This window comes from Fistularia commersonii, chromosome 20 (assembly GCF_037954325.1).
Source record: "Fistularia commersonii isolate RoL2024-O1a breed Wild chromosome 20, RoL_Fcom_v1.0, whole genome shotgun sequence".
In the NCBI taxonomy this organism is placed as follows: Eukaryota; Metazoa; Chordata; class Actinopteri; order Syngnathiformes; family Fistulariidae; genus Fistularia; species Fistularia commersonii.
Window position 1 is genome coordinate 423,116 of NC_141303.1, and position 25,192 is coordinate 448,307.

The window sequence follows — 25,192 nt, forward strand, 5'->3', positions numbered from 1 at the left end:
AGAATTTGAGCGAGCGAAAAAAACAGGAGTTCATTAATGCACCGCATCGTATAAAACATCATGGGCCAAATCTGCCCCGAATATATTTGCCATAAAATAGTGTTTGAAGGTCCCCTGGAGGAGAGCCGCTGAGAGGAGCGCACATCTATCACCTCCTTGAAGATCTAAATTCTGTCCTTTGGCAACGACGGAACCGAAAATTTACGAAGTGACGACTTTATGGTTCCCGCGCGTCTCCGGTCCACCTGATGCAGAGAGTGGCGTGAAGGTTCAGGATCCACGGGTCTGCTTTCGGTTTCTCTGGGTTCCCGACGGATGATGGAGAACCTCGGAGGAGATCAAAAGGGTTAAATAACCGCCGCGCACGTGTGACGGGAGGCCGACACCTCATCTAGAACCCGACGGTCTGGATTGGGGTTCCAAGAACAAAGCGTCTCTTCCCTCCCCCTCCCCGAAACCTCAGGTGCTTCTCCGCATCTCCACCGATGAGCGATGGAGCGCTAACCATCTGAGTTCCCTTCCAGCCCGTCCCGGAACCCCGAAAGGTCAGCTTCTCCTGGCGCGGCTTACGAGGCGCAGATGTTCTCGGCGCCTGGGACCACATGGCGTCGGAATCCTCGGGCCGCCGGCGTTTTCTGTCACGAAAACTCAGGCGGCCGGCCGGTTCGGAGGCCCGGCTCGGGATCGGGTTACGCTTTAAAGCGCAGGGTTGGAACCATGGGAACGGCAGAAGGAGCTGCAGGGCCCCGGAGCGCCGGAGTGTGTGGCCCTCCACACATGGTGGGTGTTAACCACCACCGCCGGTGCCGCATCGTTCAGCCGGGACTTTAAGACGGCCATATATCTTCTGCCGCTCCTCTACGCCGCGTCTGAACCGATTAAAAATCCGCCGGCCTCTTACATCTTGAGGAAATGGACGAAACCCGGACAAGGAATCGGATGAAGTAAAGTCGGCCGCCAGCCGGGCGCCGCAGACCCGCCCGTCGGCAGCGGATCGCTGGAGTTTCCCAGGCGCCGGGCCGACATCGAGCGCATCGTCCCGTCGTGTGACGCTCGATGCATCGATTACAAACTTGTAGAAAATGAATGGGAGGATTAAAACGTAGAAACATAATGTGGCACCATGACTTCCATAATATCATTTAATGTCTCCATAAACTACGTGTCCCTTAAAGCTCCCCGTCATTCCGTTTTCATTCATTACTGTTTTTTTTCAATAAATACCCCATCAACCTCTCGCTAGGATACGAGATCGGCAGAATAGATAACAAACGAATGGCTGAATTATTGTTTTTGAATCCTTTATGGGAATTATCATTATTATTATTATTATTATTGTTATTATTGCAATGAATCCCTCAACCTCGAGGTCAGTGTTGCAGAATACAGGACACAGGATTCAGGATAGGCAGGATAGATAAGTAATTCATGAACAAATTACTTTTTCTTTCTTGTGTCCCTCTCTCTAATGAAACACTTTAAAATTCTGTTATTTATGTCATTATTATTATTATTATTATTATTATTATTATTATTATTATTATTATTATTATTATTATTATTATTATTATTATTATTCCATCCATTCGTCAACCTGCAGGATTCAGGATTGGTAGAATAGATGATAAATGAATGGGTGATTAATTTTTGGTCTAAATTTGTCTTATCTTTTATGGAAAAAGCTTGATAAAAATGATTAAAAATGAAAATGATTATTATAATTATGGATCCATCCTCCTCAAGCTGCAGGATTCAGGATTGTCAGAACAGATGATAAATGAATGAATGAATTCTTTTCAGTTTCTTCAGCCCATCTCTTCAACAGAAAGCACTTTACAAATGTACTGAAGAGCAGTGAATGGAAGCTCCCTGTGAGGAAAAGAGCGAATGGGAGAAAACGTGCTTCAGAAAAGTAAACTCAGAAGTTGCGCAGTGAATCCTCGGGAAGGTCACCGGGCCACGTCAGCATCCGAGGCCTCCGACGCCATTGTCTGTTATCGTTTATGTCGCGTTGTGATTTACGGCGATGAACTCCAGAGGCTCGGCTCGAACGCGACTTCCGTGGTCCAACGCGGCGTCCTCCGGGCTGTAAATAACGTCTGCAGTGTCAGCCTGTTCGGTTGCCACGGAGCCCGCGAGGCCCCGCGTCAAACATCTCGAAGGGACCCGACGGTTGCCTTCAGATGACGCGGACGGTTTTTGGATGAATCGCGAAACGACTCGTCGTCTAGAAACAAAGGCGAGATTGAAAGGCGAGAAGCGCTGATCCGGCCCAAATCTGCGGGTCTGTTATTTTGAAATTCAGGATTTACACCCCCGGGGCGGCGACGTAACGGCTTTGGTGGGTCGGCCGTAAACAAGCGAGGAGCCCGGATGGAGGAGGTCCTCCAGGAGGTGCTGCCGGGATCCCCCCAGAACCCCGAGCGCAAACTGGAACCCGTTCAAAAGTGCGCTGGCGCCAAAAACAAATCCGACCGGGAGAAAACAAATTACCCTCAACAGGAAGTGGGACGGCGGCCAGGAGTCCACGAGAAGGATACGTGAGCGCGGCGGAGCTTCGGGGAGTCGGAGCCGCCCGGCCCCGTCCAGGTCCCGCCCAAAAGATAAACACCAGGAATGAACAATCACGCCGCGTTCTGGCCTTTTTCACGGATTGACAGTCGGACGGCGCGGCCGAGGCTCCGGCGCTCCGGACCGGCGCCGGGGTTTGGATCGAAACGTCTTCGTATCTCCGGCAAAATCAAATTAGATCTGTCACTTTCCCAGAAGGAGCGGGGGGGAGATTCTACGAAATATCAGATGAGGGAGAGCGTCGGGGCCGAATCGGGCTTCCGAGGAATAAGTGGGGATCCTTCACCTTTTCGAGAAGTGCTTTGTTTTGACCGTAAATCTTTTCTTTGATACGCAGTATTTAAAGCGGGGCAAAGCCACGCTGGCATAACAGGAAGTAAATACGTGAAGGTAACATTAATATTGCTAATTTTCAAATCATGGCAGTGTCATTTATCAGCAATTGCTACGTGTTTTTATTTTTAATTTCTTTCTGTTTTGTTTCTCGAGCTATTCCGTCTATTTTTTTTTGTTTGTTTGTTTTTTCCACATTTTTTCGGCAGACTCGGGAAGGATTAATGCGGTTCCCGCCGCAGCGTCGAGCTACTTCAAGTTGCAATACCACGGAATAAACGTCTGGTTGCATAAATGACTGAAAACCAGTCAGTTCATGTTCCACCGTTCCTTCCTGAAGCAGCGGTGAGAAGCTCCTCTGCTGCTCTGGATGCAGGATGAGATAACGGAGTTGTTGATTGGAGCCAGATCACATGGAACCGTAACAGTAGAAATAGAACCGCATGTAATGTCAAATTAATGTAACTAGTCCTTCATGTTAAATAACTCTGGTGTTTTCGGATGCGGCTTCAGTGAACACATTCTGCCGCCGTCATAGTTTGGCTTTTAATTCTTGGACTGTTTGTTGCTTTTCAGGAAGGCTAACTTTAGCATGCTTTGCTCCACGTTTGGATGTATTTTGGACTCTTGGACCACCGACGCCGCCTCAGAACACAAAAGACAGGCCGCTTTTTCTCCTCGAATAACAATAGCGACAAAATAATTCACCTCCTAGTTGTGTATATAAACAGAATGAGATGAGTTGACTCATCTGAAAAGAATGATGATTTTGAAATACACATCTGAAGTACATACATGTCACTAATTCATCAGCATGAAATGTTGGAAATGTACTTTATGGTCGATGCATACATTTGACTTCTTGATTTGAAGACAATCAGATCTTTTAAGACGTTCTCAGCGGCCGCACCAGATGAGGTGGCGAGCCACATTTGGCCGGCGGCCTTTAGAAGCGACACAATGACTGACAAAGACTGACAGACCTCGTGGCTTCTTGCCTGTCGTGTTCAGGAGCTGCGGCGTCTCGTCTCGTGCCGCTTTAGCCGTCCAACCGACGGACCTTCCAGGTTCTCCTCCGGCGCCCGCCTGAATTCCTGCCCAGTTTATCATTAACAGGAAATCGCTTCCACCGGAAAAAAACAACCCCCCCCCCCCCAAAAAAAAACCCACAGATGCGCCGCTCCTCCCGACGGATATTTGGGGTTTCGTCGGGATGTTTCGTATTACCGGCCCCTCGGGTTCCTCTCAGGGACGATAAGGCACGGAGAGATGGATCTGAGCAGGAATGATTCTTATTCCATGCCTTTCCAAACAGGCCGGGTCACATCAGTCCTGTGAGGCTGCGCTTTCTCATCAGGGGTGGAACAACTCAATCGTCGCTGTTCTTCAGGAACGACCACAGCGTGTCTGCGATGTTTTCACGATGATCCCGTCCATCGCTTGGTATCACCTTTTACCTTCTCGCTATCAAATGTACGAAAAATGTCTCCGTTGCTTGGGTCGAACGGCCGACGCGCTTCCACCAGTTTTAAAGAGAAACGATGTGAAATCCGTGTATATAACTGGGCCACCTGGTGGTATTTGTGAAAGAATAGGATACGAGCGCGACGGTAACCGTCTAATGACAGATATTACATTATGATGGTCTGATGAGACCAATATCCTGTCCAGATAATGTATCTGGTGAATCTCTCCGGCACTTTGTCAGCGGCGGCCGCCACGTTTCTTCGCCGCCGAGCTTCCCCTTCCAGAAAAGTGTAGCGCCGCGTGTTTACCTCTCTTTCTCATTTCCTCTCCGGATCCCGAAAGGCAATAAATCAAGTCAATTATGAGCGCAGCTGCCGTGTTTGCTCGGGGACCGAGAGACGGCGCGCCCACCGGTCGCTCGGGCTAATCCCGACACCTGCGCGCGGAGCCGGGTAAATATTTTTAAATCAAAATATTCCTCTTTTTTTGTCAACGTTCTCAAGTCCCGCTAGATATATGTGTTTTTCTTTTTCTGTGCCTCAAGACTGCGTCAGCATTGTCCTATTTATCTTTGTGTTGTTTTGGCCGGCGCTGGCTGAGGCGCTAAGATAAACGCTGCCCGATGCTAACTCGCTATTTGGTTCAAAAACAACAGAATGGAGAAAAGAATTTCAGTGGTGAATTAGGCTGTATTTGATAAAAGTTTTTTGGAATTTGTATATTTGTCCCAATGCAGGCTGGGGAGACTCGCTACCGCGCTCGTCCAGCTCCTCGTGCTCCTGTTTCGCAGGCGGACATATTGTTTTTGTGTATGTTTACCCGACGGCCTGCGCTGTGCACGGTGTGAATGACATGCATGTGGGTTCTAGTTCAGTTGTGTTCTGCTTTGTTTGCGTAAATATGTGAGTTTACTTCTGAAAAAAGGTAAACGTTGACTCGGTTCCTGCTCGGCGTTCTCCACCTTGGCCTGCTACAAGCGGCGCACACGGTGGTTTGCTGGGTTTGGACGCAGTGTTTCCCCGGCCCACGGGGCTAACGGTTAGCCGCGACAGAGCTCCAGATTGCGGATGTCGCAGGAAAAGCGTCGTGGAACGGTGGAGGCGGTCCAGCGCCCATCGGCTGATGCAGCGACACCTGAGGGGCTTCAAGCGGTCGGCGGGGGAAGGAAGGGAAGGGAATCGGGCGGAGAAGAAGAGGCCGGATGGAGTCAGATGATGCAGAAGACAGAGGCCTGCCTTTGTCCTTCAGCTGTTAAACTCCTCTGCTTAGCCATTAGCCGTCGTCTTCATCTCCGATGGAGACGGGAAAAACAAACAATAAGCAAAATATCATTCAAATAATAAAACAGGCTCTCTGGAATATTGATTTTCTGCATTGTGGTGTTGCTCAAGTGGAAAATGTAGTTGGAAACATCTTCAGAAGGTTCCTCCTTGAAGGAAGATCCGTTTGGTCAGTAGAAGCAGTCCTTTCCGGCCGTGGCGTTTCGTCCTCCTGAACTCCTGGAAGTCCTCACAGGCCTCGTGCACGTGGAAGCGTCGCTGGGAATCTGACAGAAAGACAAAGCGGCGTCGTCGGCGTAGAGCGAGACAGTCGCATCGGTGGTCGTTTCACGCCGCGCTCCTTCTTCTTTTTCTCCACCCGCCGTCTGATCTCGGCCGACACACAATTATCGGGAAAGGCCGTAGGTGTTGTGAGCGGTTTGGAAGAGGTGGATCTTGAGTGTTTCCGACTTGCGCTCCATCCACCTTCATCCGTCGGTGTACAACCTGCGGTGCCAGCCGAGAAACGGGGAACTTTTGCTTTTTCGCGATTCTGACCGATCTCGTCACGGCTGCGGCCGGACGAGGTGTGGAGAACAAGCGGCGAGCGTCCAGAGGCTAGAAGGCCACGTCGCTCCGTAGCCCTGCGAGCCGCAGCAAAGCTGTCGCATGAAATACTGATGCGGCCGAGAGCCAAAGCTGTCCGTCGGTGTCGGCGAGCCTTTACGTCTCGGTTCCGACCGCGTCGGGCCGCTTTTAACGGCACTCTTGGCAAAAAGTTTTCCGGTATTTTCTTTTGTTTTCTCTGTACTTTTCACCCCTGTCCTGCATCCTGCTCGTCTTCCCCCTCGCACAGCTGACTGCTCGCGCTTCCAATAAGTGCACAAGCACAGATGCATACGTGGTGCCGTTCCAGGCGAGCCGGTTATGAATTTCAGATGATCTCATGATGGTCAGCAGTCACTAAAGAATTGTTTTTTTGGACGGCGACACCACCTAAACCTTCTTGGATTCCCCCTATGTTTTTTCCAGGGCTTTTATAGAAGAGAACTAAAGGTTCCCTCATTTTGACTAATTTTTCCCTTTTTTCTTATTTTGCGCCGTACAGGAGAATTCTCTTGCCGCATTCTGAAAACAACGCACCGGAGTACGCTTTCATATTGGTTTGATTTGCGGGGCTTCGTTTAAGTCATAAACACTCACAATGAATATAATCTGTGCCGTGTGCGTTCAAAGGCCAGCCTTGTAAAATGTGGATTAAAGAAACCCATGTTTTCTTTCAATGGAGTCTCGTTGGTATAAATAATAGACGTCATCATATCAGGATATTAAAAACATTGTTTTGTATTTTACTGAACGCAGGATCCGGTAACCGCCCCAACATTGCATACATGCACCGGATTGACTTTGTGTATGTGTGTGTGTGTGTGTGTGTGTGTGTGTGTGTGACTGGCAGTGGAGGAGATCCAGGTGCGACTGGTGAACGGCTCCGGTCCCCACGAGGGTCGCGTGGAGGTCTTCCACGAGCGTCGCTGGGGGACGGTGTGCGACGACGTCTGGGACAAAAACGACGGCGACGTGATCTGCAGGATGCTGGGCTACCGCAGGGCCGCCGAGGTGCACAAGACGGGACGCTTCGGACAGGGTATGCATCGACCGCCTGCGCTCTCGGGTTGTTTTGCCAGCGCACGGGTATCGTATTCGCGGTGGAGCCGAGCCAATGATGAGTCACAACATACTTTACGGCCGCCAGCTGGTAAAACGTCTGGGAAAGCAAAACACAGAAAAATCTCAGTGCGTCGCTACATGGAGTCCATCAGCTCGGCTCGCAGGGACCTCACATCCAGAGAGCCGAAAACACCGTGTAGGCTTCGGGAATTTAAACGCCGCAGAAATCCAATCAAAAACCGATTCAAAGGTTATTGGGATTGGCAATTGATCTGTCTCGGATCGATGGCGCAAACTACAGGGCTGTTTATTTGGGCTTCGTATCAATGAGAAATCTTCAGGATGTGCACGTTCGTAGGACTCTTGTCAACTCTTGGAAGTGAAACGGGTTCATGAGTTGCCACGACGAGGTCTGACAAGGACAGACCGTGAGCGGGATGACGGCGACCTGGTGAAAACCACGACCCTGAGCATGAGCACCAAAGACAATGAAGGAACAATCAAGCTAAAGGAGTCTTTGCTAACATACTTAGCTGTGCTTTGCTAACCTGCTTACCGTTCTTAAAGGCTTAGACGAGCCTCAGACGAGACCCGGGTGTTCCCGGGTCAAGAGGTCCGGAGTCGGTTTGACTCCGGGACGCCGTCTTTTTGGACCCCGACGGGCTCTCGCTCGGCGGACCACCACGACGTCCGACCCGAATGTGTTCCCCTGGAGGCCCGGTCGAGCCGAGGCCCCTGCGGGTGTTTATTCTGCCAGCTAACGAAGCGGAACAAACCCCCGCCGTGATGTCATCGCCTCCCTTACGCCGGACGCCTCCGCGACCCGCCGCCAACAAGCCAGCGACATGCAAACGGGCCTTTTTTATGCGGGTCTCGGCTTCCAATCCTGCAAAGGCCTCTCGTTTGGCGCCGCCGCCTTTCCCACGTCCAAAGAGTGGATAGAGACGTCAGCGCGGAGCTCGATATTGCTTCGGGCGAGTCATCTCCGCTCGTAAAACTCTTACGTTACTTCGGGATCGACCGATCCGAAAGCCAGCGTGCGTCGAGCGACGACCCGGCGGTTATCGGCCGTAATCTGTGCACCGGAGGAGCGCATCCAGCGTGATGTTCTGATTTTTATCATCTCAGCCTTCTTTTTTTTGGATCGCTCTGCACTCGAGCGGGATTACTCATCCAATCCTGCAGGGATTAATATCGGGGTTTTATAGGGAAAGTCCTCGGAGCCAGATTCCATGGAGAAAGGCTCTCGGAGGTCGTATCCATCTCGCTCCCCCCGTCTCCCTCTCTATATTTTATTTCATTCACCGGTCGCTCTTACATCATTCAGAGGCACAGTTGTTAGCAATAAGTCTGGAAAGTTTAAGGGGGGAGGTGGACATGTTTTTGTTCCAGGGGACGACCTCGAGACAACAGCTAAGACTAACATCGACTGGATTCAATTTAAGACAATCTGGAATTCAGATATATCGTCGGGGATGAGTCATTTACCGTCCCGGTGGGGGTTTTTGCTTGATTTTTTTTTTTCTAAATAGAATATAATTTCACCCCGGGGAGAAACCGAGAGCGATAGCGAATCGCTGCTTTAGAAGATTGTAAAACAGTGATTTCTCAAGAATCACAGCGAGTGTCGGTTCAGAGAGAGATGAGCCGCTCACGCGTCCCTTTTTCACGGCCCGTTCGACACCAGGGGCGGAAGATCCTGGTGGAACCGGCGCCGCCTCCGGAGAGCGCCGGGATCTTAGCTAACATCTTAGCCGCAGGCCAGAATGCTGAGAACTCAAAATGCCTTCACAACTTTTCAGGGTCAAATTGAAAATTCCTTCTTCTTCCACGTCAGGTGTCACACTTTACAGTATGGCCTTCTTGTCTTCTGCTCTTCTATGATGTCCTGGAGCCATCACGTGGTTGGTGGTGATACACTTGTCCTTTCCCATCCGTCTTATCTCACGTCCCAAAAAATGCAGCTTCTGCTTCTTCATGGAGCTCCGGTCGCTTTCCGTTTTTGCCCCGTTTCCAGATGATTGCCCTTCTTTCCGTCCATGATAACGTCAGTGCGCCACGCTCATCGGTGTCTCGGATGGTCCAGGACTCGCCTCAGGAAGCCTCATTGTCAGACTCAAGCTGGTCCTTTTGCTCCTCCAGATGTTTGCAGCTTCTGCACCTCCTCTCTCGCCCTCATTAATCATTGTGTGTTGTACCAAATCATCCCAAGTGTCCTCCGGACCAGCGGTCCTCAACCTTCTTGTACCAGGGACGAGTTCTATGCATGAAAATGTTTCCACAAACCGGTTAGCTTAGCTCCATTAGCTGGCAATTCACCTTATATAACGCATAGCGTGCGCTGCGCTTGTGTATCACCTGTTGCGATGAACCCGTAACTTAGATTGGAATCTTTATATTTTTTTCTCATTGTTTGCATGTTTTCCACACGAAAAAGCTCTCCGGCGGCTTTTGTTTCCGGCTCACTTTTTTCAAGGGCTAGCTTGTGTTAGCTGATGTGCGAAAGAGTTAAGTGCAGCAGTGAGGTGCCAGCATCAACAGTCATTTTTCAAAGAAGAAACTATCGCTTTTACCAAGAAAGGCTTTCTTTGCGGCCCGGGGGGTTTTGGACCCAAATGTAAGTAAACGCTGTCATTTCTGCGCCCGGCCAATGAGCATGTAAATACATTTATGAAAAAGCGATCGGACAATTTTATCTCAAACACTGAGAACAGCAGTCGGTTAATGAATGCGCTTTCTGACTTTCAGTTGCTTTTCAAAACGTTCCTGACTCTGAGCACCTCGGGGAAGCACCTCCTCATCTTCATGTGAAATATTTACCATCCTGCATGCAACACAACCCCCTGTTTTTTTCCTTTTCTCCCAAAGAAAATGTCATTATCGCGCGTATGATGAAATCTCACAGCTGAGGGAACCGGAGGGCACAAATGGAAGGCGCTTACAACATCGGAGCTCAACAATCGCTCGACCAACGCGAGCCAAACCAAACAAAGTGTCTAAATGCAATCACATGTTTTGTAACAAACTGAAAACATTTTATTTGTGGGAAGCACTACCTCATACTTTCCTATATTTCTGACGGCGCGCTCCCGCCACAAGCGTCCTTCTCTGGCTGTTTTCTACCGAATCACACAAACTTTCCGACATCCGCGGCGAGACTGTTTTCTCACCGACTTGTTTCCAAGGTGAGGGGGACAAACTGCGCGTTCCCTTCCCCCCGACTCGTACGGCGAAGCGCTCAACAATAGATGGCATTCAGCGGTTCTCACATACGCTGGCAGAGCTGCGGCGCGAGGTGCTAGCCAGGGAGCAGCTCGGGGTTCGGCGTCTCGCTCGAGGACGGGAGGAGCCGGGCGTCGAACCGCCGACCCTCCGGCTGGAGGGACGCCCGCTCCGCCGCCTCTTGTCGGTGTCGTAAAGAGTTCGGCAATTAGCGGCGTTTACGGCCCCTCCGGCCGGAGGCGCTAATATGGTGGGTTTTATGAGCGAGTGATTTTAAAAGCCGTGAAGCGTGAAATGAAGTTAAAATTGATTGTTAAACGAAATCATGATTACGGGGTAAATACCGTATTTTCCGGACTATTCAGCGCACCTGAATATAGGCCACACCGGCTCAAAATAGACAAATAACTTTATGTGTACATGTACAGGCTGCACTTGCCTATAAACCTACATTTAGATCAAAATGCTGCGCCTCGTCTTTATTATCTCGCCCTGCGCCGGTGTGTATCCAAGAAACGAACAAAAGTGTTTTGATTAACCAGCTAACTGGGATATCCCGACATTAATCACATCAAACCTTCCAGTTTAAATACTAATTCTGCAGATGATTTGTGACGGAAAAATTACTTTTGAGTTTTTTTTCAGCAGATGATTAATGTCCTAAGTTAATCATCTGCCGAAGAGTTTTTGAATCTCTATTCAAGTCTTGACGCTGCTTTCAGCCGCTCATCCAGGCCTCTAGCCAATGCTGATTCTGTAGATCTCCCGTTCTGGAACTCCATTTTCTCCGTACATCACAGTGTCGTCAGCAAAGAAAATGACCCTCCTTTCCAGACTATCTAGCGCACCTGATAGAAGCTGCGTCAGGTTAAAAAGAACTCAATAAATCAGTGTGTCCATATAAAGGCCGCACTTGTTTATAAGGCGCAGGCGTCCACGTTGTAACATGGCATATTTACACACATACAACATTTTTTTTAAACTTTTCATCGTGAGACTCAAGCTTCCCTTTGCTCCTCCAGATGTTTGCCATCTTCTGCACCTCCTCCCTCGCCATCACTAGTCATTTCTTTCCAAAGTGCCATTTAAATCACCCCTTGTGCCCCCAACCTCTTTGTACCAGGGACAAGTTTTATGCATGAAAATGTTTCTGCGGACCGGTTAGCTTAGCTCCATTAGCTTGCCGTTCACCTTATATAGCGCATAGCGGGCGCTACGCTTGTGTATCACCTGTTGCGATGAACCCGTAACTCAGGTTGGAATCTTGATTCGATTGATTTTCTTTTCAAACGCAGGTTTCTTTTTGCTGGCAGTTTGCGACGCTTCTGCTGTCTAGGTGTTTTGGCGTTACGGTGGCGTTAAGATTGTTAAAACCCAATCGAAAAAATCCATAAACTCGCCGCATCGTTGTGTTCAAAGCGTGTGAAAAAAGTAGTTGACTGTGAGCTGAAACGGCAAAAACCCATATTTGCTGTGATGCATTGAAGGCCTCTCGCTTTACTTCTTTGACATGTATGCCTCTAAAAGCCGCTGTGAGTGTGAATTGAAGATTCAGGGAAGTGAAAGAGGCATGGAGGCGCCTTGGCTCGCAGCATTTAACCTGCTGCTGCCACGAGTTGCAGTTGTTGCTTCCTGCTTTGTCAGTGAAAGTTTATTTTCACAGCTCGCCCCTTTGAAACCGGAACCGCCGCAAAGGTGAACTTTGCCTCAAACTCCCACGGCGTGGAAACGCGACCGCCGGGTCGGTCGACCTTGCAATCAGCGAGCCGCGGCCCCGAAGGGGGGAACGGGTTACAAATGACAGATAATGTGATATTTAACAAAACACTTTCTTTCATTTGAGTCGGTATGAAACCGAGCGAGTGTTTCAGAATCGGCGTGTTTCCCCTTGAATCCCTCACGGCGATCTAATGAGCCGCGACAGACTCGAGCCGTCGGGAGAGGGGTTGCGGAGAGCTGACGGAGAGCCAGGGTAAGCCGTAAAGGTCCACGTCCATTAGCGTCAACCTCCGAGAAGGCGGGGCTGATGTTCGGCCTCGTGCCTCGTGCCAACTCCACGGGTTGCTTCCCCCGAGACGCGGGGCTGCTTTCAACACGTCCGGTCGGCAGCTAGCTAGCTTTGCCGGAACCCGGGCTGCGAGGCGCCCCCTCGACCCTTTCCGAAATAGACCTGTCCAGATAGATTGTCCGCCGCCGAAGCATCTAGAGGTCCTTCTGCACGTTCTCCGGAAAGCCCAAATGATCTGGTCATTACAAGGAGGGGCTGCTCGCTGCCGCAAACGTCCCGCTAGATTGGTTCAGACGTGAAACGGCGTTTAAGCTACAAGCTGGTTTCCACACAATAGTGGCGGCGTGTCTCTGCTCGCCGGACTCACAGGAGAGCAGACGCTCGTCACGCGACGCCCGACGCTGCCTTTCATTACAAGATGACAAAAATATCTGGCCGGAGAGGCGATGTGTTTTGGTAACCACGGATACGTTGCAAGACCTGGATCGCGAGCAGCTCAGGAAGCACCTGCATTCATCTCCGTGATCTTCTGCTCGTTGCCACGGAGCTGCAGACCCTGCTGGAGGCCCGTGGAGTTTGTTCCTCTCAACGCTCTCAGCCACTTGCCAAACGTTTATATGAGCGGGGAATCACAGTTAGCGTCCATCTATGTTTCACTGGAGTCTGTGAGCAGCAGCAGGTCCCTTGATTTGATCAGATCTTGCATCTTTATTTTGAAAATCCCTTTGCTGATGTCGCAGACTTTTTGTCTCTGGAGGTTCTCAGTCGTCCAGCTCGTCCACGTCGAGGTGAAGTCTTCTTCTCCTGGCAACTGGACTGCAATTCTGCTGTTATCTGTTTTTATCCCTTGTTTTCATTCCCACAAGATAAGATAAGATAAGATAAGATAAGATAAGATAAGATAAGATAAGATAAGATAAGACGAGATCCCGTCGGGACAAAGATGGAACTCTGTTCTCAACCAGACTTTCTCACAAATCCAGACCTGATTTTAATTCTTTTTGTATCTTCAGTATCGTATTTATTCGGGATTTTCCTTGTTTTTTATATGAAAAATAGAAGAAATAACACCCCGGGCTCATTGATATGCACCTATTTTCCTCCTATCTTATCAATATAAGAATAAGAATAAGAACAACTTAATTTATTCTGAAGGAACGTTCTGTGCCAGAGTTACAAGTAAAACATAGCAATAATAAATAATAGTAGAAAATTGTATAAACAGTATAAACAATAAAAAAGGGGGAAAATAAGAAATACAAATAAACTATAAAGTGTCTAAGTAACAAGTCAAGGCTATAAAGTGTCTTCAGGTCTTCAGTACAGGTGAAAGATAAGGAGTGCACAAGAGTATGAATAAATATTGCACATGCAGCTGTTATGAAATGAAATATTGCACAGTTATGAACATATATACAGATAAATTATTAAGATTTTTTTTTTTTTAAGTTTTAATATTTTGAGATCCCCTGCGGCTGAAGGAAGAGGAATTAAAAAGTCTGACAGCCTCAGGTAGGAAAGACCTCCTGTGGCGTTCAGGAGCTCCTCGGTGGCATCGGCATCTGTTTCTGGGCTTCGTCCCTGCTGTGGTCTCTGAGTGGTTGAGAAAGGACCGGGCTCCTCAGAGGACCTCCCAGCACCACCTCCACCTCCACCATCTCCCCTACAAACCTCCAGATGCCGCTTGAAGTCGAATCAAGACTCCTCTCTCTCCCTCCCTGTCATGTTGTGCCAATTACAGCGCAATTAAAGTAACCGTCGTAGCGTTGCATCGTCGGCCAGGAGTCCTGGCGCAAACGGCTCGTTCGCTTGTTTTGTTCCCTTTGCTGCGGGGCAGCAGGGATCCTTCACATCTGCAAAAGCACGGCTGCCAGAGACTGTAACTGTAACTATCACTGCAGGATAGTGTCGGCGCTCACCGGGCACACACACTCGTGCACAACTCGGAAAAAACACTCCTATGTTTGCTCATTTTGTCAGATCCTGCATTTTCATTTTGGAAGTCCCTTGCTAATGTCGCTAATTTTGTTCTGTGGAGCTTCTCACTCGTCCAGGTCGCAGTGGATTCTTGTCCAAATCTTCTTGTCGTGGCAACTAGACTTGAATTCTGTTCTTATCCTGTTGTTGACATTCCATTAAGATAAGATAAGATAAGATAAGATAAGATAAGATAAGATAAGATAAGATAAGATAAGATAAGATAAGATAAGATAAGATAAGATAAGATAAGATAAGACAAGATAAGATAAGATAAGATAAGATAAGATAAGATAAGATAAGATAAGATAAGATAAGATATTGATTGATCCCCAAAGGGGATATTTGTGTGTCACAGCAGCGTTACAATAACAATAAATATGAATATAAATATAAGCAGGAATGACCAGGATAAATATAAACGACAGAATGGCAACAAGGATAAAAATAGATAACAGTGTGAGGGCATCTCAATCTCATCCTATACATCTGTTCTTATCCTTGTTGCCATTCTGTTGTTTATTTGTATCCTTGTTATTGTCCCTTTAATTGTTCTATTTATATTCATATTCAAATTTGTTGTTATTGTTGCGCTGCTGTGACAAACAAACTCCCCCTCTGGGATCAATAAAGTATAATCTTATCTTAGTTTCTCCACTTGAAGACGTCCCAGGCCTCCAGGTCCAGTCCAGAATCCTCTGGGACGAGGCTGGAACGTCTTCAGGCCAAGAAATTCAAGTCCACGTGCCGCGACAAGAAGATCTCAAGATTCAAAGCGTCTATTGTCACACTTTGAATCTTGAATCTTGAAATCTTGTCGTGGCGACTGGACTGGAATCCCAGGACAAGATGATTATGACAAGAAGTCCAGATTTTTATGATTTTGATAATAATAATTGATACATATGACACGTGGATGGATGAATGGATGAATGGATGAATGCGATCCAGCGCTATGAAACCGTGGGGGGTGGAAGCGTTATTCTAGGATGCTGAAATGAACTTCTCACTGAAGAAAGACGCAAAAGACAACAACGAAAAAATGAACTCTTCCCCTAAAAAGAAGATTTCAAATGACAAGAGCAACATTATTACTCGATATTCAGCCAAACATAAAAAGACAAGACGATAATTCTGGTCCCCGCTGCTCTCCGGCAGGTACCGGTCTGATCTGGATGGACGACGTGGCCTGCAATGGGACAGAAGTCACCATCCACCAGTGCAAGTTCTCCGGCTGGGGCAAAACCAACTGCGGTCACGTGGAGGACGCCGGCGTGACCTGCGCCACCTAAAGCGCCTCGCCGCCGCCGCCGCCACCGCCGCCACCGCCCGCGACTTCTATGAAGCTACGCGACCGAGCAGCTTCCTCACGTGTGCCTCCGAGGTGGCGTTTCGGGGATTCCTTCGCCGAAAACGCCGCCGGAAATCTAAAGACTTTAACCGCAAGACGGAATGATAGGGGTTTAAAAAAAAAAAAAAAAAAAAAGCAGATATTTTCAAACTTCAAAAGATAGTTTTATATTTCGCCGCGCCGTGTGAGCTGGCACTGGAGGGTTCGGCTCAAATCCTTCTTCTTCTTCTTCTCCGGCGGCGTGGAGCGGCCTCGGGGGGTGGAGATGACGTTTCCCGGCCGTCGCCTGCCGAGGACCTCGCCCAGAAAGACTGTGACGGCGTTCTTCCATCCGCAGGCGGCTGATCTTCTCGGTGCGACGTGGTGAAAGACTGGGAGGGATGCTTGACGCGCCAGCGCTTCCTCATCCTCATGTATCACTCAGCATTTATTGCCTGCTGCGTCAGGATTTCTACATAAAAGCGCGGCTACGAGTGAAGGTTTAATCTACATTTAGGTCAAAATGCTGCGCTTCGTCTTTATTATCTCGCCCTGCGCCGGTGTGTATCCAAGAAAAAAACAAGAGTGTTTTGATTAAGCTAGCTAACTGGGGTATCCCAACATTAATCACATCTGACCTTCCAGTTTAAATACTAATTTTGTAGATAATCTTTGACTGAAAAGTGACTTTTTAGTATTTTTTTAGCAAATTATTAACTTTTTGTTTTTGTGACCGCCTTCGCCAGCATGTCAACCCGCCAACCGTGCACTCCGAGCTCGGCGGGGTCGACAGAAAAAGCCTCGGTGGCAAGTTTCACGGAGGCTGACTGGGGGAGTTTTTAAATCTATTCAGATCATCGTGGGCTTGACGCTGTTTTCAGCCGCTCATCCAGGCCTCCAGCCAGTGCTGATTCTGTAGATCTCACATTTACCTGGCTCCCGTTCTGGAACTCCATTTTCTCCGTACGTCACAGTGTCGTCAGCAAAGAAAATGACCCTCCTTTCCAGACTATCTAGCGCACCTGATAGAAGCTGCGTCGGTAAAAAAGAACTCAATAAATCAATGTGTCCATATAAAGGCCGCACTTGTTTATAAGGCGCAGGCGTCCACGTTGTAACATGGCATATTTACACACAAACACTTTTTTAACTTTTAATCAAGTCCATAGCGGTAACGTCCATAAATACGGACTGGAAATGCTTTCTTCTGACCAGTGGCTGTAACACGGCTGATGAACAAGATGAATAATAAATAAAACGAGGAAAAGTCCATTTTCCATCCCTACTTTCCATCCCTCCAGCTGGTTTCTATCTCGCTCTTCCTCCTCGGCACTAAAACCGTTGAAGTTGTCGTAGAATTTCACGCTCATTTCATGTGTCCGATGTGACCAGGATAAATGTTTTGGTGGCGTGAAGCTGGTTTGCCCAAAAAAACCATAAATGAACTGCGGCGTTCAAAGCGATGAAAAAGGAGCGTCTTGTAGTCCGGAAATTACGGCATAGAAAAGCCAAGAAAAAGCAAGTCAAAAAAAGGATTGTTTTTGCGAACAAGGCAAAGGCTCTAGCTGATGATCCCGATCAGGTGCAGTATTAATGTTTTTATAAAACAAAGTTGATATTATGCAGAACTTTGTCTTCGGCAGGAGAAAGTGCCTTCTATTTGCAATTTCTTTTCGCTCGTGGGAAACCTTGGATATTTACTGTACACATTAAAGGTTTGAAACGAAAATCCCTTTTCTTATTTCACTTCTCCTGCCCTCTGAGTCTGCGTCACCTGGCATAAAACACACAAACACACACACACACACACACACACACACACACACACACACACACACACTGTCGCCCTACTTCCTGTTTCCGCGACCACGTTTTCGTAGCTGATTTGTAAGAGGCCACAATAGCAAGAGAAACACGGGGTGCTGATAAATCACTTGGATATGGAGGTTGGGGTTTATGAAGTGTTCCTGACGGCGAGGAAGGGGTTTGTGGCTTTCCATGATTTACCGCCGCGGTCCAATATCACACACAACTCACTGTTTCTTCTTCCAGCTCACAAAATTCCCCGGCTCTTAAATGAATCCACCGCAAGTCAGACGGTCACAGATGCAGGTTTGAAGGTCGGACGATAAACGCCTCGACGCCACCGGCGGTCTCGGCCGTTACCCGGCAACCGGGACATCTTTTATACGGTAAATAACACTTCTGGAGATTCGTTTCATTTGTTATTCTTCTGAAAAGGTGATGCTTCATTCATTTATTCGTCTACACCAGGGGTCGGCAACCCGTAACACCCCAAGGGCCATTTGGACCCGGTTTCCTCAGAAAAGAAAACACTGGGAGCCGCAATTACTTTTTGACGTCTAAAATAAAGGTACCACTGTATATATTGCTTTTTATTACCTTTACACTTTGTGAATTTCAGAAGCAACACACTACACACTTGTTTATACAAAGTATTACGGAGAAAATTAAATTCTATTTATGTAATTAATTCATTTTGAGCTTTGGGCTTTCAGAGCGTGTAGCGGAGCCTTGACCTGAATTTTAAAAATAAATCAGGAAAAAAATCACTGTGTCAGTAAAGAATAAAAAATAAATATTTGCAAAACATCTTCATGAATATCTATTTCACCTGGTTTATGGGACTTCAGCTCCTGAACTTCTGTGCACAGCATCTGCAAATCGGGACTTCACCGGCTGCCGGGTATACCGGCTTCCGCCAGTGTGACGTTATTTTGAGCGGCGAAAAATAATAAATATCATTTTATTTAATAATTCAAGATCACAATAATCTTCCAACTTAGAACTAAAAGTGAAAAAAGGAATTAACACAAACGAAATACACTTCAATTAAATATTTATCATTTATTTTCCCAAGCCGCTCGGAGCCGCGGTGTAAAGATGGAAGAGGAGCCACGGGTTGCCGACCTCTGACCTCCACCTTTCTCAGGGTCGTGGGGAGGCGGGAGGCGCCAGCTGTGATTGGCTGAGAGGCGGGACTCAACCTGTCAATCACAGGGATGCAAACATTCACCCTCTCACACAGAGACACTCATTCACATCTAAAAGACATGCAACCTTTCACCCTCTCATTCCCATGTTAGATAACCATCCACTCATCATATAGAGACGACTATTCACTCCTTCACACACTATATAAACACACACCCGTTCACCCTCTCATCCACACGTCACATAGACATGTTCACTCCTTCACACACTATATAAACACACACCCGTTCACCCTCTCAGCCACACATCACATAGACACGTTCACTCCTTCACACACTATATAAACACACACCCGTTCACCCTCTCATCCACACGTCACATAGACACGTTCACTCCTTCACACACTATATAAACACACACCCGTTCACCCTCTCATCCACACGTCACATAGACACGTTCACTCCTTCACACACTATATAAACACACACCCGTTCACCCTCTCATCCACTCATCATATAGACATGTTCACTCCTTCACATGTCCAATACACACAGACGACCTTTCACCTTCTCACCCACATGTGTTCTTTGGAGATGAAGGTAAAGAAGCAGGAGGAACGAAGGTGGTGTCGCGTGCACGCGCGTGTGTGTGTGTGTGTGTGTGTGTAAACCAATAACAAACACACTCCACTGGGTTTCGTTCCTCCCGCAGCAGCGCTTAATGTTTATGGCTTCTCTCAAATAAAAACTTGAGAGAAAGTGGTTTCTCACCAAGAAAGACAAGCGGTCGCGGAGGTTTTTATTGAACTTGTGACGCGGTGGCGTCGGGGAGAGCACGGCCGCCTCGCTGCCAGAAGGTCCCGGGTTGGATCCCATGGGAGGCCCTCCGGTGTGGAGCCTCCATGCTCTCCACATGTCAGGCTGGGTTCCTCAGGGTTCTCCGGGTTCCTCACGCAGTCCAAACACATGCTGGAGGCTCAGGGAGGCCCCGCAGACCTGGGAATGATTGAAAGTATCTTCATGGCCGATGAATGACTGAGTGAATGGTTGTACGTCTCTGTAAAACACATGAATGAAAGCATGAATTGTTGTACGTCTATGATTGTTTGTCTGTACGAGTCAGTGAGTGAATGTTTTTATGAGGCCAAGCTCGTGGAGACTAGTTTTACCACTAATATGTCTGCATGTGTGTGTGTGTGTGTGTGTGTGTGTGTGTGTGTGTGTGTGTGTGTGCAGTCTGACAGATGTCATGAGAAGTTAAAAGTCTCCTGTGTCTCAAAGATGTCTCACACATTTTCCATGAAATTCGAAGAAAAGAATTTTCTGCTTTAGAATCCTGGAAAGAAGAGAAGTTCTCCTCCTCAGAGCTCCACCTGCCTCGATCGCGGCAGATTTATTTTTATTTTCCCGCTTTTCAGGAATCACGCCGGGTCATTTCATCCTTTTTCACCGCGTAGTGACAGCAAGGCAGGGGGGAACAAAATAACAGAAGAAGAACTTGAAATGTTGAAATAGATGAGCGTAGAGAGGACGGAGGTGTCTGCCAGACGCCGGCTGCTATTAAAACTGTTATTATCCCGCATGAACACAGACTCAAGACGCCTTCTGAGGCGACACGTCGCCGGTTAGATCGCCGTTCTGGAGACGTCAAGGAGGACGGAGGGGCTTTCGGACACGGGCGGAGGAGGGGGGGCAGAAGATCTGGTGGAAGGACACCGAGGCCGGAGGTCCAAAGGAAGACCAGGCAGGAGGGTTATGGGTGGAGGGGAACAGGTCAAAGGTCATGGTGGGACAGGAGGGATGGAGGCAGATGATTGGCTGTGGAGTAGATGGAGTTACATAATCAGCTGCTGGGGAGACAGAAGATTTGCTTGAGATTGGATGGAGATGATTGGCTGTGGTCATTCCTGATGAGAACTACCAGAAAGAATAGAAGCAGATGCGGTAAAAGACATACAAGCCAGAAAATACATGTCAGAATAAGCAAAAATATCCTCGCAGTGTTGAGAAACCAATTTGTGTGTGTGTGTGTGTGTGTGTGTGTGGAGGGGTCTTTGCGCGGGTTCAGCCTGGGACACCACACCTGGTTATGTTCAGTCCAGTCAAATACTTTGTGTGATGAATTTGCATCGAGTCGAAGTGTTTCTTCATGTCGACCCATTGTTTATCATTTGTCAGTTTGCACCAGAACTGTGTGTGAGTGTGTGTGTGTGTGTGTGTGTGTGTGTGTGTGTGTGTGGAGGGGTCTTTGCGCGGGTTCAGCCTGGGACACCACACCTGGTTATGTTCAGTCCAGTCAAATACTTTGTGTGATGAATTTGCATCGAGTCGAAGTGTTTCTTCATGTCGACCCATTGTTTATCATTTGTCAGTTTGCACCAGAACTGTGTGTGAGTGTGTGTGTGTGTGTGTGTGTGTAGTTTGCCAAACACACAATCTCTTGTGTTTCTGCTCGAAGCCGAGCCACGTAAGAACTGTTGATCTTTCTTGTTTTTTTTGTCTGATGTCTGTAATTCATCCAGCGGCAGGGCCTCGTCCAGCCCTTTGGATGCAGCCTCTCCAGGCGACGGCCAGAAACAACATCGTAAGTGTATTTTCACTCCATTTACGTGTCGTCTCGCTTTTGAAACGAGGAGCCCGGAGCGAGCCGGAGGAGCAGAGGAATACCGATGAACTCCTTCAAAGCTGGAAGAACTTCTGACGCCAAGCCCCGAAGCAGCCGGACGCGGTAGCGTTATCAGAGCCTTCGCTTCCGTCCTAGCGTTACTTTCCTGTACGATACCGTGATCCTGTACGATTTCAGGGGGTTAGCAGATGCGTAGCCACATGCGGAAGGCGGAGCTCATCGGGAGGCAGCGGTATGAAGCGGTACGAAGACAACAATGACCGCCTCTACCTCAGAGCGGGGGTCAGCACTGGCTACGCTACGCTACGTTATGCTATGCTACGCTACACTGCCGTTTATTGTGGTCTGAAACACAACTCTGAGCTCTGCACTGCCCTCTAGTGGACACATAAGATAAGATAAGATAAGATAAGATAAGATAAGATAAGATAAGATAAGATAAGATAAGATAAGATAAGATAAGATAGATAGAGAGACGTTTAGAAAATTGCAAAAGACATCCAGAAATAAATAGACAGCAGAGAAAACAACAACAGCCACTTCAAGGACGAGAAAAACCAAGGCCTTTTACCTGAGCATCCTTAGACCAGTGCTTCTCACTTATTTCCCGTTACACCCCCCACTCTCCACCACAACTATTATTAATATCATTTGTCTGTAAAATTGTTGTATGTCCTCTGCACAACATTGTATCCTCATTAGCATTAAGAAAAGAAAAAGAAATAAATATAGATCCACTTTCAACAAAGAATAGCTTCATTAACATTAACGAACATAGCGCTGCTCTCCCGGAGTGTGTTTTACAAATGATTATTGATGATTGTTGCTAATATGCGGCACGTTTTTGCTGAAGAAACTCAAGCAGCTTATCGGTGTAATATGTGTGTCATGTCTTTCATTCATTTGTCTTCTCGCTGTCCGCTGACAATATTTTAGAGCCGGTAAATCTTTCCCGCTCTCCCGGCGTGGACACGGTGAAGCTAAGCGCTACGTAGCTTCCTCATATTTCCCGGTCTTTGCTTTGGTGACTTTGGTTTGTCTCATTATCTCCGTCTCTCACCCTCTTTCTTATCGGCCCTGTTCAATATTTTTCCCCGCTGTCGCTTGAGGGTTTGATCACTGTACCTGCTGCCTCCTGCTGTGGCCGTGCACGCCCATGCAGGTGGACGGACGGGGGAACAGATGGACGCTTGGATGGATGGATGGATGTGCAGATGGACGGACAGTGGAGTAAAGTAAATGTTCTGTCTTACAGCAGGACAACAGGACTCTCACTGAGTTTGGGTTCGAGTTCAAACCAAACGATCGCCGAGCGCTAATAAGTGGACATTCAGAGACGGCGGGGAAAGTGAACGCGGAGACCTGGAGAAGCCGTGGACGGGGAGCCTCTAATGAAGGCCGGCTCTAAATAAACGGTAAATAAACAAATACGCAAAAAGAAAAGCAGTTGTTTACTCTCTGGGAAATATCTAGGATATCTAGATATCTCTGAAACGGCCCCTGCGGCCCCCCGAGTGTCCCCTCCACGGCAGAAAGGCTCCCGTATCCATGGGCAACATGTGAAAGCGCCACAGCGCTCGTATTTCAGAGCCTTGTTTAGACGTCGGCCCCCAGATACACCCTGGCTGCTGTTTCCCCCGCCGGATATCACATATCAGCCGCATAAAACAGCCGTGATGTGATTTCCTGGCGGGCCGGCGGGCGGGGGGGCCGGGGGGGGCCGGGGGGGGCCCTTCTGAACCCCTGACGTCGCCGCCCTCGACCCGCCGCGCTCAAATTACCGGAACCCTTTGAACGCGGCGAGTTCTGCCACGCTGCCTTTTCAAAGACAATTTACAGCAAGTGCACTTAACCACTTAAATGTGTCTTTTTTTATATTTGGGACCAATTTGAGTGTTTGCTTTTTTAATATTTACTTGAAAATGATTCCAGGACCTCTCTCCCCACCCCTGGCCCGACTGTACCGCAGCACTTTGGTTGTGTTTGTTTTTTCTGGGCCGCGCCGCAGCAGAGCGAGGCCCGAGGTTCGACAAAATACTCCCGTCCTATTGGACGACGGCGTGTTGCTTCTTGGAGTCTCGCGAAGCGACGCGCCACATACGGCCTCGGGGGCACGGGGAAGATCGAGCCCTGAGACACCTGTCGTGATTTCCACTCGCACCTGCAAATATATGCACTATGAGGGAGGTTTAAAGATCAGAACTTGGATGAAAACGAACAAAAACCCTGAGGTGAATGTCCGCAGAGGTTCCGGGTCATCCGTTTGTGGTGAATTCTTGTCGGAATCGTCTTTTCGCTGCAGCTGGACTCAAATGTTGTGACTTGAAGACGTTCGTGCGCTTCATCCCAGAGGCTTCTTTGGTTCTCGGCTGAAGAATCACAGTCAGAATCAGAATATGTTGCTGATGGCCGGGGGGGAAGTACAGTAGCTCTGCCTTGAACGCAGCTCTGCTGCAGTCAGGCGGGGAAGAATCAACATAGAACTCGATATAAAAATGAAGAATAAGAATAGTTAATGATAAAAATGAAATAAAAAGAGCAGTAAAGATTGAAAGGAAGAAATAAAAATACAGTTAAAGGTATGTAAAGATATATAGAAATATGTATTACATATATACATGTATATTTACAAGTACATGTATCTTATTACATGTGGTCATTTTGTTTTGTTTTTTTTACTTTGAATGAAATCCAAACTGGTAACATCCACAAATACATACTGGATAAATACATGCTTTTTTCCAAACAGTGTCTGTAACACGGCTGATGAAAAAGAAGAATGATAAATAAGACGAGGAAAAGTCCATCCATGCATCAGTTTTTGTCGTCCTCCTCCAGCTGACGTCTCTCGCTCTTCCTCCTGCGCGCTGAAACCAGAGAAGTTGACTTCTTCGCCATCGGAATTGAACGGCCTCACAATTTCACACTCATTTCATGGGTCCGATGTGACGAAGATAAATGTTCTGGTGGCGTGAAGTACGTTAGCCCAAAAAAATCCATCAATTAGCCGCATCGTTGTTTAAGGCGCAGCGTTCAAAGCGTGTGGAAAAAGTAGCGTCTAATAGTCCGGAAATGATGGTCCATGTTCTGGAACGTTGTGGTTTGTTTCCCTGTCGTGGTCGATTGGAAAGGAGACATCTTTTGAAATCATATCAAAGTTCCCAAGAGGAGCAAGACGCCCCTTTTCAATTTAGGTTCAGTTGTTGTTGAAATCTTCTTGTTGTGGAAAGTGGACTTGATTTTCATCACTTGAAGATGTTTCAGCCTCATCTCAGAGGCTTCTTTACCTTTAATGGCCTGTGGGGAGTTTCCAGGGTCGTGGGCGCGTCCGGGTTATGGTGGTTGGTGGGTAAATGGAAGAGTTGATGGTCAGAAGCTACGTCTAAGGGGTCTCAGGGGTCTAAGGGGTCTAAGGGGTCAGAGACTAGGTCTAAGGACTCAGGGACAAGGTCTAAGGAGTTAGAAGCTAGGTCTAAGGGGTCAGACTAGGTCTAAGGGGTCAGAGACTAGGTCTAAGGGGTCAGACTAGGTCTAAGGGGTCAGAGACTAGGTCTAAGGACTCAGGGACAAGGTCTAAGGAGTTAGAAGCTAGGTCTAAGGGGTCAGACTAGGTCTAAGGGGTCAGAGACTAGGTCTAAGGGGTCAGACTAGGTCTAAGGGGTCAGAGACTAGGTCTAAGGACTCAGAAGCAAAGTTTAAGTGGGTTGTTATGCTAATGGAGGTATCGTTCGTTGGAACAAAAGAGCAACTTTTGTGGGATGACCTGGATTGGAATGT

The 25,192-nt window shown here is 47.9% G+C and overlaps 1 protein-coding gene across 1 annotated transcript in view; it reads left to right on the forward strand.

The window, feature by feature from the left end:
- Positions 1 to 17,564, forward strand: part of scara5 (scavenger receptor class A, member 5 (putative)) — a 93,183-nt gene extending 75,619 nt beyond the window's left edge. Inside the window, exons 11-12 of the mRNA XM_086167178.1 lie at positions 7,087 to 7,275; positions 15,664 to 17,564. Of these exons, the coding sequence (XP_086023304.1) occupies positions 7,087 to 7,275; positions 15,664 to 15,797 (323 nt within the window). The 3' untranslated portion in view covers positions 15,798 to 17,564. The remainder of the gene's footprint in view (positions 1 to 7,086; positions 7,276 to 15,663) is intronic.
- The last annotated feature ends 7,628 nt before the right edge of the window (positions 17,565 to 25,192 follow it).